The sequence below is a fragment of the Saccostrea echinata genome, unplaced genomic scaffold (assembly GCF_033153115.1).
Source record: "Saccostrea echinata isolate AGI-Se365-2 ecotype Australia unplaced genomic scaffold, CSIRO_AGI_Sech_v1 ptg000009l, whole genome shotgun sequence".
NCBI classification, from domain to species: Eukaryota; Metazoa; Mollusca; class Bivalvia; order Ostreida; family Ostreidae; genus Saccostrea; species Saccostrea echinata.
The window spans coordinates 14,927,535-14,944,325 of record NW_026889758.1 but is presented as its reverse complement, the minus strand read 5'-3'; the positions used below and the strand labels follow the sequence as shown (position 1 = coordinate 14,944,325).

General features: G+C 34.0%; 1 protein-coding gene across 1 annotated transcript; it reads right to left on the bottom strand.

Annotated features, from left to right (window-relative positions):
• Positions 1-459: 459 nt before the first annotated feature.
• Positions 460-15,470, bottom strand: LOC133183997 (uncharacterized). The gene is made up of 16 exons (XM_061318871.1): positions 15,212-15,470; positions 10,585-10,821; positions 10,178-10,304; positions 9,782-9,870; positions 9,582-9,695; positions 9,304-9,475; positions 9,102-9,184; positions 8,726-8,951; positions 8,358-8,440; positions 8,121-8,276; positions 7,845-8,014; positions 3,146-3,158; positions 2,920-3,058; positions 2,559-2,729; positions 1,902-2,101; positions 460-602 (listed from the first exon to the last, which is right to left on the bottom strand). The coding sequence occupies exons 1-16, from the start codon at positions 15,468-15,470 to the stop codon at positions 460-462; spliced, it is 2,382 nt and encodes a 793-aa protein (XP_061174855.1).
• Positions 15,471-16,791: the final 1,321 nt, after the last annotated feature.

Here is a 16,791-nt window from a genome sequence, read left to right as displayed (position 1 = left end):
ATACTTCAGATGCTGGATCTGACCTACATTTTCTGGATGAGTGACCAGGTTTAAGCACTTGTATACTCAAGACTTTTTTTAGTTCTATTTTTTATCAGTACTTGTGTTTCAAACTTCTAGAACAATATTTGGATGCATTGAAATATGATCTTGTCTCAGCTTCACTAATTCTCAATACGTAGGATTCATTTCTTCTTGTTTTTATACCTTACTGGTTCTGATTATTTTTTGTTTGCTAGATTTCTCCTTTTTTGGCCATTCCTTCTGCACTATTTTTTTGTCTCAAAAGTTTTAAAACTTGATTGTGTCTTAGAATATGCTGAAATTTGGTGGTCTTTGACTTTGCACGAGGAGTTTTCCATCATGTCAGTTACACAAATAAGTGGAACAATGTCCACATGTTGAACATTGGTGTAAGTCCATACTGTACTTTATTGCTGATAGTACCACTCATATATGTCACTGTTCTTGGCTGTTGGCTCCTATACCACCCTGTTCTTGGCTGTTGGCTCCTAAACCACACTGTTCTTGGTTGTTGACTCCTAAACCACACTGTTCTTGGTTGTTGACTCCTATACCACACTGTTCTTGGTTGCTGGTTCCTATAACACACTATTCTTGTTTGTTGACTCCTATACCACACTGTTCTTGGTTGTTGGTTCCTGTACCACACTGTTCTTGGTTATTGGCTCCTGTACCACACTGTTCTTGGTTGTTAGCTCTTATACCACTTTGTTATTGATTGTTGGCTCCTATACCACACTGTTCTTGGTTGTTGGCTCCTATAGGTCACTGTTCTTGGTTGTTGGCTCCTATACCACACTGTTTTTAGCTCTACTGGTCAGAGACCAGAAGAGCTTATGCGATAGTAAGGTGTCCGGCGTCCGTCCGTCTGTCTGTCTGTCTGTCTGTCTGTCCGTCTGTCTGTAAACAATTTTTCAAAATGCTACTCCTCCTACAGTTTTGGTCTGATTTCAATATAACTTGGCGCACAAGTAGACTACACTAAGATACATAATTTAGTGCATCGGTTTTTGATTTGGATGAACGGTGTTGCCATGGTTACTAAAATTAGAAATTTCTGTGAAATTCCTTTAAAACGCTACTCCTCCTACAGTTTTGGTCTGATTTCAATATAACTTGGCACACAAGTAGACTACACTAAGATACATAATCTAGTGCATCGGTTTTTGATTTGGATGAGCAGTGTTGCCATGGTTATTAAAAATAGAAATTTCTGTGAAATTCCTTTAAAACGCTACTCCTCCTACAGTTTTGGTCTGATTTCAGTACAACTTGGCACATAAGTAGACTCCACTAAGATACATAATTTAGTGCATCAGTTTTTGACTTCCATGAACGATGTTGCCATGGTTACTAAAAATAGAAATTTCTGTGAAATTCATTTAAAATGCTACTCCTTCCACAATTTTGATCTGATTTCAATATGATTTGGCATACAAGTAGACTACACTAAGATACATAATCTAGTGCATCGGTATTTGATTTGGATGAGCAGTGTTGCCATGGTTACTAAAAATAGAAATTTCTGTGAAATTCCTTTAAAACGCTACTCCTCCTACAGTTTTGATCTGATTTCAATATAACTTATCACACAAGTAGACTACACTAAGATACATAATTCAGAGCATCAGTTTTTGATTTGGATGAACGATGTTGCCATGGTTACTAAAACTAGAAATTTCTGTGAATTTCTTTTAAAACGCTACTCCTCCTACAGTTTTGATCTGATTTCAATTTAACTTGGCACACAAGTAGACTATATTAAGATACATAAATCTATTTATTGCTGCATGTTGGAAAGTTTCAAATCCAAGTGCTACTTTTTCTTTGTTACATGTATATGTACAGACCAGTAGAGCTACAGTCTCATCAGAGACTTCTGGTTGGTTGTTGGCTCCTGTACCACACTGTTCTTGGTTCTTGACTCCTATACGTCACTGTTCTTGGTTGTTGACTCCTATACCACACTGTTTTTGGTTGTTGGCTCCTATACCACACTGTTCTTGGTTGTTGGCTCCTGTACCACACTGTTTTTGGTTGTTGACTCCTATACGTCACTGTTCTTGGTTGTTGACTCCTACACCACACTGTTCTTGGTTACTGGCTCCTGTACCACACTGTTCTTGGTTGTTAGCTCTTATACCACTTTGTAATTGATTGTTGACTCCTATACCACACTGTTCTTGGTCGTTGGCTCTTATACGTCACTGTTCTTGGTTATTGGCTCCTGTACCACACTGTTCTTGGTTGTTAGCTCTTATACCACTTTGTAATTGATTGTTGGCTCCTATACCACACTGTTCTTGGTTGTTGGCTCCTATATGTCACTGTTTTTTGGTTGTTGACTCCTAGACCACACTGTTCTTTGTTGTTAGCTCTTATACCACTTTGTAATTGATTGTTGGCTCCTATACCACACTGTTCTTGGTTGTTGGCTCCTATACGTCACTGTTCTTGGTTGTTGGCTCCTGTACCACACTGTTCTTGGTTGTTGACTCCTAAACCACACTGTTCTTGGTTGTCAGCTCCTATACCACAATGTTCTTGGTTGTTGGTTCCTATACCACACTGTTCTTGGTTGTTGGCTCATATACCACACTGTTCTTGGTTGTTGACTCCTATTCCACAGTTCTTGGTTTTTGGCTCCTGTACCACACTGTTTTTGGTTGTTGACTCCTATACGTGACTGTTCTTGGTTGTTGCTCCTATACCACAATGTTCTTGGTTTTTGGCTCCTGTACCACACTGTTTTTGGTTGTTGACTCCTATACGTGACTGTTCTTGGTTGTTGCTCCTATACCACACTTTTTTTGGTTGTTGGCTCCTGTACCACACTGTTCTTGGTTGTTGGCTCCTGTACCACACTGTTTTTGGTTGTTGACTCCTATATGTCACTGTTCTTGGCTGTTGGCTCCTATACCACAATGTTCTTGGTTATTGGCTCCTGTACCACACTGTTCTTGGCTGTTGACTCCTATACCACAATGTTCTTGGTTATTGGCTCCTATACCACATTGTTCTTGGTTGTTGGCGCCTATACAACACTGTTCTTATCTATCTAGCTGGTTCTAATCTATCAATGGGAACCTTGGGGAGAAACATGGTGCAAGTAGTACCTTACCCAGTCCCCATATCTAGATGAGAGAAAATTTAAGTCTTATATGATATACCCACAGATAGAGCTGTCTTAATAATCATTCCAGTCATTAACTCAGACAGAGTAAAAGGAAAACCTATATATCCCTTGTGAAAACCTGATGACACATGTTACATAGGAAATAACAAAACTAAAGAAAATAACACATGGTCTATGTGTTTAAGGACTTGTCTTAATAACTTAGGATTTTCTTATTTAACAAATTTTAATATGTCATTGAAACCAGTGCTTGGCATTGTTAAGCAACGTATTCATGATCAAATATTACAAGAACAAAATGCATGTATTATGAACTCCTCAAAACTATCATTCTATCGAAACTTCTGTTTTAATAATAAACGTGCACATTATGTTGACAAACTAGAGTCACTGCATGATAGATCATTTTTAGCAAAAATTAGGCTAAGTGCACATAATTTAGAAATTGAAAAAGCTAGATATGTTGAAATTAATAAAAATGATAGGTTGTGTAAAGTTTGTCAAAACCTTGATATTGAGGATGAAAAACATTTCATTTTGCTCTGTCCGAAATATGAAGCACAGAGAAAAATATTCAAAACAAAATTATCTACTTTCCCTAATTTCAACCAAACAATCCATAATAATGACAATTTGTTAAAATCATTGATGAAAACCAGGTGTAAAAGGGTTCTTAAAATATTATCTTCATTTTTAGCTCTACTGGTCAGAGACCAGAAGAGCTTATGCGATAGTAAGGTGTCCGTCGTCCGTCCGTCTGTCTGTCTGTCCATCTGTCTGTAAACAATTTTTCAAAACGCTACTCCTCCTACAGTTTTGGTCTGATTTCAATATAACTTGGCACACAAGTAGACTACACTAAAATACATAATTTAGTGCATCGGATTTTGATTTTGATGAACGATGTTGCCATGGTTACTAAAAATAGAAATTTCTGTGAAATTCCTTTAAAATGATACTCCTACAGTTTTCATCTGATTTTAATATAACTTGGCACACAAGAAGACTACACTAAGATGCATAATTTAGTGCATCGATTTTTGATTTCAATGAACGGTGTTGCCGTGGTTACTAAAAATAGAAATTTCTATGAAATTCCTTTAAAACGCTACTCCTCCTACAGTTTTGGTCTGATTTCAGTATAACTTGGCATAGAAGTAGACTACACTTAGATACATAATTTAGTGCATTGGTTTTGATTTCGATGAACAGTGTTGCCGTGGTTAGTAAAAATAGAAATTTCTGTGAAATTCTTTTAAAACGCTACTCCTCCTCCTACAGTTTTGGTCTAATTTCAATTTAACTTGGCACACAAGTAGACTACACTAAGATACATAATTTAGTGCATTGGTTTTTGATTTCAATGATCGGTGTTGCCGTGGTTACTAAAAATAGAAAATTCTGTGAAATTCCTTTAAAACGCTACTCCTCTTACAGTTTTGATCTGATTTCAGTATAACTTGGCACACAAGTAGACTACACTAAGATACATAATTTAGTGCATCGATTTTTGATTTCAATGCACGGTGTTGCCGTGGTTACTAAAAATAGAAAATTCTGTGAAATTCCTTTAAAACGCTACTCCTCCAACAGATTTCGTTTGATTTCAATATAACTTGGCACAGAAGTAGATTACATTAAGATACATAATTCTAATTATTGCTACATGTTGCAAAGTTTCAAATCCAAGTGATACTTTACCTTTGTTATACGTACAGACCAGTAGAGCTACAGTCTCATCAGAGACTTCTGGTTATGTCAAATATCTGATATTAGAAAAAACGTTTTAGCTATAAATGAGTAACTACATTGTTGTGAATTATTTAGTATCTGATGAGTACACTACATTATTTGCTACACCAATTGTTTGTATTCTTGTGTTCTACTGTATTATTATGCTCTGTATATATGTTCTGTATGGGCCTTTACCAATTACTGTAATTGTGTTTGTGCCAATAAAATATTTGTATATATAAGTGGGAAAACTTTATTGAAGATCAGTCTGATCAATATGAACGGCAGGTTTTCGATATCCTTGTGAGCTGTATGAGCGAAAAATAAAAATTCCGTAATTTTTAATGCATATGCACCCATGCACCTTAAGCAGGGATGGCGTACATTTCTGCCCCCCTCCCCCCCCCCCCCCCCCAATACTAAAATGTAAATAACAACTCTAAATTTTCTCGAAAATATGTCAATTTCCCATCCATCTTTACGTTTATTCTATGTAATGAGTTTGCGCAATTTGGTCATATACATCTATGCTATCTTTCTTAGATCCCCGTTTCAGGTCCATGTGGATTGCATCAACAGTTCTGTAGCTGTGATAAACTTTTTTTTAAAATTGTCCTTAAAGACAGTGATCATTGCCTCTAACACAAATGTATATATATACTCTGTCTTTCTCTTTCTCTCCGCCTGTTTCAAAACAACATTGTCCCTTTTATAATTAATAATGATGATTTCGTCTGACGAATAAGCCAGTTTTTAATTCCAGATTTGGATGAGTGATAAATGAGACATTCTGATAGATAGTTGGGAGTCTAATTATTGTGCATTTTATTGATGCATGTTTATGCCACGTGTTTTGGGGGAATCATAAATAAATCACATTGTTAAGATAACTTTTTATTAAATATGAACTGCATGCATTAGATAAAGAATATTGTTTCCTATGTCTGAATACCTGTGCAAAATGAAGAACTTGACATCAAATTTTTCCGTTCCGCGTTTAGCAACACCCTTATTTAGACAATATAGTATCATTACAAAACATCAAACTAAGGAAACATAACGGATTACGCCTTTACCTCTGAAACTCCACCAAAATGAGTATTGAAATTACACCTTCGCAATAAAAAGGGTAGGCACGTCTGAATTAAAATTTGTCTGAACCTTCATTCATCATGGCAAGGATGGGTGGTTTGAAAATTTTAAATGCCAATATTTGTAGATCTCTGCCTGCCACTGTTGCTTAACCAGTTTGATGACATAGCATTCTAGTGTGAAAAGAGTTTTATAGATATACATAGGGAAACAAATCTTTAAAATTCTGTTTAAAAACAGCAAAGCCATGATTAGTAATATTAATATGGAAGCAGGTAGTGTTTATTCAAGTTCTACCGTTCAATACTGAACTCATTTCTGCATCTTCCTAGCCAATGTGCTCAGGTGAGCGAGGTAGCCCATGGGTATCTTGTTATGGTTAGCCACGATAAGAAAAAAATGGCTCAGTGAATAGAAAGAGCAATAATTATCACAACAATTTCAATTCTTTATTCTACAAAACCAGATCCCTGGTACAAGAGGTATATATATACAAATATATACAAAGACAAATAACAGTCAATGGTGAAAAAGAGACAAGTATATTAACAAGAAAAAGAAACAAAAAGGTATACATATAATCAGTTATAGAGGATTCAAGATAGACAGTTTTGAAAATTGTCTTAATGAGTTTTGACAACGATTTTTGTATCTCTAAATTTTTTGTGTTCATTAGAGAATCATAAAATTAAAAATACAAAGTATAATTATGTGAAAATAATATTAGCATTTAATGTCATACATATTAAATTCATATTAGATAACATAATGAAAAATATTTATTACCCTGGTATATGCTGATCTGCTAAGATATTGTTTATATTAGGGATGGCAATCGAATGCAGAATTGCCAATCGGTTAACCGCAAGACGTTCCGACCGACTAGTCGGTTAATCGTGTCAAAAAATTCTGAACATATTCCATCATTGTAAACATATTAATAAACAAGACTATACAGATGTTACATGTAGATGTAGTAATACCGGTATTATTTTTATTTGATCAGAACGCTACTAACATATATTTTATTTCAATTTTGACAGTAAAAAAATTTATGAAAATTAAAAAAGAAAGTAAAAAAGAAAAAAAGAAGAAACTCATGAAAAATGCCTGATCAAGTATCATATCCATTTTAAAAAAATCAGGAGAGATGTCACGCAAGTTATGCACCGTTATCAAAACTACGTTTATACTATCGCTCAATATACAATGTTTGTTTAAAAATATAATTTGATTGATAGATAACAGCAAAGGACAGTAGAGGTTAGGTACATATTATAATCAGCTCACATTACTCAACGATCATTTAATTAAAATCATTAGAGAAACACAAGTCAGACTGGGTAATTAACATTGAACAGCAATTAACAACTGACCAATATTGTTTACAACAACTCACTTCTTGTACTGCTGGGGTGGAAGTGAGTATCCTTATAAAAGTGAATTTCTTTGTGCTTTCTATATCAATACATGCATACATGTATCTTCACTTAGGGCAGTTATGTTAGTTTAAGAGTTGTTATAAAATGTGCTTTATAAATTAAAATTAATTCATTACAATGTGTATCGGTAACGATCCTCTAATAAAACTAATGTCCAAATACTAGTAACTGTATCTCACTTCCATTCTCAGTGACCGTGTAGTGTAGGACAGCGCCGCGAGAATTCCATCGGCATCGAAAGCAAGTTTTTTGACTTGCCTAGATGGCCGATATATATATATATATAGAGAGAGAGAGAGAGAGAGAAAGAGAGAGCGTTGCAAAAACCTGACATGACACAAACACTTCTTTCAAACATATAGCTATGCACGAAACGAGGAGACAGAATTGAATCTTTGGTTTTGAAATTGATTAACAGATCTAGGAATCTGTTGAAACCCGGAGTTTTCGTGTACAGAATTCCGTGCTCCATACAATTGACTGCTGAAAGCATCATAATTGTAATTCACAGAGTTCAATTGGTGCCCTGGCCAGGATTGTTGTGGATTATATTTGTTCTGTCCTACAGGATCGTCATATAAGTGATCTATAAACACATGTAATATTCAGTGCATTCATTATATTTACTAACATTATGTAAGAAAAATTATCAAAAAAAAAACAACTTTCATTTATTCATCATACCAACTTACCATTAACCTGGTTAAAACTAGTTTCTGCGATTTTCTCCCTGACTATCAGTATTTTTCCAGTATTTTCTTTGAGGATGTCATCATCTGCGATTTCAAATGTCTCATTGTTTTCTAAAGTTACGACCACGGGTGTCCGGAGTCCAAGGGCTTTCGAAGCTATTTAATTAGTATAATAGTATTCAGTAAGTAGTGCATCTTTTAAAATGGGACAGAAAACGTTGAAACTGTTATGCTTACCTTTGAGATGTAGGTCAATAATATTTTCTGCAAAAACAACTTTCTTTATTTTTCGGTCCTCTGTCCACACTTTGTACACCCCCCTATTTTGATAACAAATTTTTGTTCAAGAGTGATAGAAACAATTTTAAAAAACGCCTTGATAACAGTCATTTAATCAAATTTAATAGTACATTCACCCTTAAAATCAACACTTCCAATGTATATCGTTTTTGTACGTAAGAAGATTTAAGTGTTTATAATACATGTATCAAGTGTTTGTGGTTGGAGTTTTTTGGGGGATGAATTTCATTAAACCTAAATACATAAATTATATATATGCAAGTCTTATTAATTGAATATGAAATAAGCTAATGTGGTTAACGTACACTTGAGACTCATCACTGTAGCTCTCCGTATTTGGATCTGTAATGGACATATCTTTATATAATGGTAAAGTAACCAAACCACTGGGAGATCCCATCCACGCATGCTCTACGCCAAGAAGCATAAGTGTTTTCATGGAGCACGAACACAGCGTCCTGTCATCATCAATCATTGTACCATCTTCCTCCAAACACACAGAAGTCACAGAGTAACCGAAGCTGGTGGATCCTAAAAATTCAGGTTACTCGCTTGATTAATTTGTTCCGTCCTTAATGTACATCAACTATTTTTGAACATTTATTCCATATTTTTGCAAACAAATGATATTTACATCTCCATATTGATTGATTGATTTTCTCTCTTTGCAGTGATAACTACCTTGATATTTAAGATCCTTTATACTGTCAGCAAGGACTAGTTTTCTGTCTTTTCGATCAAAGGAGCACACATCGAATGTCAATCTGCCAAATAAGATGTCAAACTTAAAGAATATTTTAGAGAACAATAATATCTCTATATAAATACTTTTCTTTTTTTTTCTTTTTACGTTTTTCTAATACAGTAGTTGTTTTTTATTTGCCTGTAAGCCTCATTATCATAGAGTTTAATCTCTGGTTGCCAAACTTCATTTCCTCCAAGTATCAACATGACTCTCCCCGCGCATGCTCTCAGAATTTCATCCGTTTCCACCTGTGTTCCATCTTCCTCCAGTACCAATCGAACATTACCTTGGCATCCGAATTCCGTACCAGCTGAATAAAAGCCAGAATACAAAGGATGAAGTAAATAATTTAAAGATAAATCTGATGTTAGAGAGCAACAGTTACAACCTTCTAGTAGAGATAATAAATTCCTCACCCTTTGCCAATAGTTTCCCCAAAGTATCTGCATAGAAAAACTTTTTGCGGGTTCTTTTGATTGTCCAAACTTTGTGAAGACTAGAAATATCAAAAGTGGGATAAACAAGATTAACTACAAAATATTTTTCAATTCATCTTTCTGATGCATTTCTGATATATAAATATTTATTTACTTGGTGTCAACTGCGTGTAGGTAACTATTATTGTAGAATCGTTCTGCGTTGGGTCCAAGTGTGTGTGACCCAAATTTCTTCATCTTTAAAATCTCTTCTCCTTCTTTCTCTGATCTACGTAAGATAATGTACAAATAATAAAAATAAACAATAAAAATAATGTACAAATAACCAAAAATCAACCACAAAGATATTGTACAAAAAATATAATCATTAAATCGTAAATGATGTCACTGATATACTAGTGTATTGTGTGTGCACGAACATGTTACAGTTAAAAAACAACATACATTTCTTGTCAACTGTAGATTTATTTAACAGTTGTGTCTTTTATATCACAAAGGTTATGACCAATATCAACAACTAAAGAAAGCATTTTTTTAAATTCTAGACATATGAAAGTAAGGATGCGTTCTCAAACCTGAGTTTGGCCCTGTAACAGACGATAGAGATGGTTACGACCAATAGAATAATGGCCAACGCCCCACCACCCAGACCACCGCCGATATACACCCACTTCTGATCCTTTTTCGCTGCCACTTTTATCGCTGAAAAAGTAAATTTCATTATTGCTCCATTTCCTGTCATTTTTAGTAGAAAATTTTAAACCAGTGTGAGATATGTATAGCAGTACGGTTGCTGTTGTTCTATTTTGAGGTATATATGTTGCAATAATATCAACGAATGAAATAATATGAAAACATGTACAAAAGAACTTGGAGTATTTGAATAAACAAGACTGAGGGGTACTAGTATTTCAAAGGAACGGAAATACTGACTTTTTTTTATTACTGGTAGATTTTATGTAGAACGTAAGAGATGACTTACGAACACATTTATGTGGTAATTCTGGAACCCAATGATTATTTTTACAGGCGGATTCTGTGGGTCCGTCTACTTGGTAGTCCTCGGTCATACAAGTAACCTTGATCCTGTAGAAGCCATCTTTTGGATTACATGAAAACGAATGGACAATCGGAACACCAATGGTTTCCTTATCCACCAGAAAAGGGGAACCACCAGCCTTGTAAGGATTCCTATTGCAAGGAATATTTTCTCCACAATCTAAAAATAAGGATTATATTACTTATGTTTATAAGGATTATATTTCTTATATTTATAAGGATTATATTATATTTATAAAGATTATATTACTTATATTTATAAGGATTATATTACTTATATTTATAAGGATTATATTACTTACATTGATAAGGATAATATTACTTATATTTATAAGGATTATATTTATAAGGATTATATTACTTATATTTATAAGGATTATATAACTTATATTTATAAGGATTATATTACTCATATTTATAAGGATTATATTACTTATATAAATACTGATTATATAACTTATATTTATAAGGTTTATGTCACTTATATTACTTACATTTATAAGGATTATATTACTTATGTTTATAATGATAATACATTTATTATATTTCTAAGGATTATATTATATTTCTAAGGATTATATTACTTATATCTATAAGGATTAAATTATATTTCTAAGGATTATATTACTTATATCTATAAGGATTAAATTATATTTCTAAGGATTATATTACTTATATTTATTAGGATAATATTACTTATGTTTATAAGGATAATATTGCTTATGTTTACAAGGGTTATATTATATTTATAAGGATTATATTACTTATATCTATAAGGATTATATTACTAATATAAGGGTCATTATATATTTATATAATGATCATAATACTTATAAGGATTATATTACTTATGTTCATAAGGATTATATTACTTATATTTATAAGTTTTATGTTACTTATATCTATAAGGATTATATTACTTATATTTATAAGGATTATATTACTTGTGTTTACAGGATAAATTCTGGTATGAATAGAATATACAAAAGGATTACTGCAATACAAAGTAATGGTCGTTAAAAATAATTTACGTTTTATTTAATACTGTAAAATCACATATTTTTTGGGGGTCAAATTTTCGTGGATTGAGGAAAAAATATTTGATTTCGTGGGGGGAGAATTGTTGAGTAGTTTTATATGTGAAAAATTACATTTCGTGGTGGACATAAATTCGTGGGTCTCTTCAACCCTCGAAAACAACGAAAATTAACCCCCACGAAATTTATTAATATCACAGTATGTTATGCCGTACCTCATAAAAAACAATAAAACGAAGGGGGTAATTTTAATCAGAATGAATTCGAGGTCTTTCAATAATAAATATTCATTAAATAACATTTTATCTCAACATAGTCTTTCTATGTTCATATCGAAATAAACGATAATTTTCTTGAGAAAGACATGTTTTAACACACCACAAATATCTTTTTAACTTCGATCCCAGTTTTATAACGACCGTGCCACCATAAGGGAAAGGGAGGTGTAAAAGACTGTTACTTACCAGGGACAGCAGAAGCCAACAATGTCATAGAAAATATTAAGTAAAAGCAAACTTCTGTGATTTTACAACACAACTGAAAAACATAAGAAATTTCCAATATATTTCATGCCTGCAAATATGTTAAACATATTACTAGTTTCTATTTATATATAAAAGTCAATGTGCATTAAGTGTAGAACACTTCACGTCATTTATCGTCTACAAATGATAAAAGAAGGTTACGACACGAAGACAAAAAGTTCAAATGCCGTACAAGAATTAAGACAGACAGACTATATGTTATATAGACCATTCAAAATATTGTGCACAAGTTAAATCTTAAGTCTATATGAAAAAAGCATACCATTATTGCAGAGCGTATTTTCCATTTAAAGTAAGATTTTCAAAAAAGAAATTCAGCATACTATCTCTGCTGAACTGATATAGTATTGGGCTATAACGGTATGTCAACATAATCTTGTGTTTGACACCTTAATATGTCAAAGTTTACATAGATTACACTTTTTATCTTCACCAGGAAGATTAAAAGTCTAACGGCTATCTCCCTGCTCAATCATTTTTTAACTGTAGGCTAACACAAGAGGTTCAAGAGCCACGGCGCTCGTCATATTCAAACGTTCCAGAATTTTACTTGCTCTTGATGAAAGGATTCTTAGATAAGTTTTTCCTATGACATATTTTGTGACATTATCCCACATTGTTCCGGTCCAAAAGTTATGCATGGAGAAGTTTTCTTATAATGCTTTGATAATTTTCAATCTTCTTGTCCTTGGCATATTAAATTTGTATGTTTTTTGCATATGATCATGTAAAAACTTTAACTCCTGTTGTAGCCACTTCTTTGTCCTTGGGATCAGGATTTGAACACGCAGGCTAAGTCAACATTTCCATCAGATTTTAATTAAAGAATGGATTCTTTGAAGTTTATTTCTTTCTACATATTTCTATATTAAACTTTCGACGTTATGTGGAAAGTGCATGGAACGAAGTAGGAACTTAAATCACAATGCACATATAGAAACTTTCATCTACGCTTTGTCTTTCTTGGCTCAGAGAAAAATATAATATTATCAAGAACATCATCCTATTTTTTCTCCTATATCTATCAATTTGAAAAAATTGTGGATGTAAATTTAACAAAATCACTGGAGGATCTACGCTTTTCTACGATCCATCATTTTGCGTTAGGGGGCGCAACTGAAATGATTAAATGGCCAAGGGTTTGGGTACTGCCGAAATCCCCAGGGATTAAGGACAGTGTGAATGAAGAGCCTGGGGCAAAGCACCGCAGGCTCCTGAGAATGAGTAATTAGTGAACCTTATTTTGACACATGTTTACATTTATTAAATCAAGGCATGACAGTGAAAACTAAATTTGATATCGCTTTAGAGGGGGTGCGCCACGCCTTTTCGGGGTACAAGAGTGAATTTGAGTGAATTTTAGGAATACAGCAAGCACTGGTTATAATGATTTACTTTTGAAAATTAGAAAAGAGAAGAGTTGTTTCATTTAAGCATTGTAAATTTAGTTCATCGTGTCATAACGGCTGCTTGAATATTTTTTAGGTCACCTATGTGACTCAGGTGACCTATTGCTATCTGTTTTCCTCCGTCGGCGTGCGTCGTCTCCAAATTGTGAAATGTGTGGCCCCAGGGTCAGGAGTTCCTGTGGGATAGGGGCTCTTTAGATTATATAGTAAAAATGCATTATTTCTTTGATAATCCTCTGCTCTGCTTCTGGGTGTTAAGTTAGCAAACTAAGTGTACAGTTATGATGAGCAAGGGTTCTTTTTTTTCAAAATTGTGAATTTCAAGTTTCAAACATGAACCCAATCAAATTGTTGGAAAGGTGATCTATAAGGCCCGTGGGCCTCTTATATAAGGATGGATTTTTCTCATATTTATTGTATTTTGAAAGTTATATCATTTTAATTCCCTTGACATTAAGGACAAAAATTACTTTTGCCAATCATATGATGCCTGATGTTGGCTTATTTAAAATTTCCTCTAATTTTCTTAACTTTTAGGGAATATAACTATTTTTCTATGCTTCGTATATTTTTTTTTATTATTTTCACATATGGCGAAGAACTCAATAACGATGCCGAATGCTACAAAAACTAAAAATGTTAATTGTCTACTTGAGCATTTTACAAAATGGAAAGAACTTTTCCTATTTTTTACTCAATTTTTTTTATAGATCTGAAAATTACAAGAGTTTACAAGATAGTTGTTTGAAAAATCATATTCATTTCAAATATTCTAAAATGAAAGTCCCTAATTATAAATTTCATATACTTTAGAAAATCGTTTAAGCTCTTGTTTGTTTAAAAATATGAACTAATTTCAATATTCTGTAGTGAAAAGCAGAAAATGTGATACTTTTCTACACCATTGTTTTGCCAAAATAGAGTCCTTGCTAGATATAAAACTTATTTTACCATTTCTATATCAAGTTATACAATTGTAAAAACAAAAGAAAAGAAAAAAATGATCTTTTAATTTCCTAACATCTCCAATGTAAAATACATGTTAGCAAATATAGTATAAATATTTTGATATCAGTTACATTGTAAGGTGGGAGGAGAACCATGAAAATTGTAGGTGAACATCACTGTCAGTGACACTGTAAGGTGGGCAGAGGTCCATTAAATTTATATGTAAACATCTCTGTCAGTGACATTGTAAGGTGGGTGGATAACCATGAAAATTGTAAGTGAACATCACTGTCAGTGACACTGTAAGTGACACTGTAAGGTGGATAGAGGACCAGAAAAAACTCTGTCAGTGACACTGTTAGGTGGATAGAGGACCAGAAACATTACTGTCAGTGATATTGTAAGATAGATGGAGGACATAAACATCTCTGTCAGTGACATTGTAATGTGGGAGGAGGACCATAAACATCTCAATCAATGACATTGAAAGGTGGATGGAGGACAATAAATATCTCTGTCAGTGAAATTGTAAGGTGGTTGGAGGACCATAACCATCTCTGTCAGTGACATTGTAAAGTGAGATGAGGACCATAAATATCTCTGTCAGTGACATTGTAAGGTGGTTGGAGGACCATAAATATCTCTTTCAGTGACATTGAAAGGTGGATGGAGGATCATAAACATCTCTGTCAGTGACATTTTAGGTGGTTGGGGGACCACAAACATCTCCATCAGTGACATTGTATGGTGGGTGAAGGACCATAAACATCTCTGTCTGTGACATTGTAATGTGGTTGGAGGACCATAAACATCTCTGTCAATGATATTGTAAAGTGAGATGAGGACCATAAACATCTCTGTCAGTGACATTGTAAGGTGGTTGGAGGACCATAAACATCTCTGTCAGTGAAATTGAAAGGTGGTTGGGGGACCATAAACATCTCTTTCAGTGACATTGAAAGGTGGATGGAGGACCACAAACATCTCCATTAGTAACATTGTATGGCGGGTGGAGGACCATAAACATCTCTGTCTGTGACATTGTAAGGTGGTTGGAGGACCATAAACATCTCTGTCAATGATATTGAAAGGTAGGTGGAGGACAATAACATTTGTCAGTGTCATTGTAAGGTGGTTTGAGGACCATACAATTTGTATGTGTACATCTCTGTCAGTGACATTTGAATGTGGGTAAAAGTCCATAAAAATGTTTGTGAACATCTGTGTCAGTGACATTGTATGGTGAGAGGAGGACCATTAGAAATGTTTGTAAACACCTCTGTCAGTGACATTGTAAGGTGGGTAGAAGACCATAAAAAATTTATGTGAACATCTCTGTCAGTGACATTATACCTAGGAAGGAGAAGCATGAAAATTGTAAGTGAACATTTCTGTTAGTGACACTGTAAGGTGGGCAGAGGTCCATTAAATTTATATGTGAACATCTCTGTCAGTGACATTGTAAGGTGGGTGGAGGACCATAACAATCTCTGTCAGTGAAATTGAAAGGTGGTTGGGAGACCATAAACATCTCTTTCAGTGACATTGAAAGGTGGATGGAGGACCATAAATATCTCTGTCAGTGACATTGTAAACTGGGATGAGGACCATAAACATCTCTGTCAGTGACATTGTAAGGTGGATGGAGGACCACAAACATCTCTGTTAGTAACATTGTAAGGTGAGATGAGGACCATAAACATCTCTGTCAGTGACATTATAAAGTGGGTGGAGGACCATAAACATCTTCATCAGTGACATTGTGAGGTGAGATGAGGACCATAAACATCTCTGTCAGTGACATTGTAAGGTGGGTGGAAGACTATAAACATTTCTGCCAGTGACATTGTAAGGTGGGATGAGGACCATAAACATCTCTGTCAGTGACATTGTAAGGTGGGATGAGGACCAGAGTGATACTTTCAGATTGCAAGCTCACAGTCTTTGTGATAAACACTCTCTATCACAATTAAAACAGGAACTCAATGTAAGATGTAGTTAAAGACCAACATTAGCCACTGAGTTGCTTAAAAATTTATTTAGATCATGTTTCTCTCAAATGCATGCCTTTACATGTACAATGTTCATGCTTTATATGTGAAATGCCAAAAATAGCTAGAAGAATTGAATACAAGTTTTCCACTCAAAATGAAAGTGAAGCCATACTATGCTATCAATCATGTCAAATAAA

Coding starts and splice junctions, on each gene's coding strand:
- LOC133183997 (XM_061318871.1), bottom strand. CDS start 15,470: ATGTCACTGACAGAGATGTTTATGGTCCTCATCTCACTTTACAATATC. Junction 8,015..8,120: donor TAGTTTTAACCAGGTTAATG/GTAAGTTGGTAT, acceptor ATGTGTTTATAG/ATCACTTATATGACGATCCT. Junction 2,730..2,919: donor GGAGCCAACAGCCAAGAACA/GTGACATATAGG, acceptor ATTGTGGTATAG/GAGCAACAACCAAGAACAGT.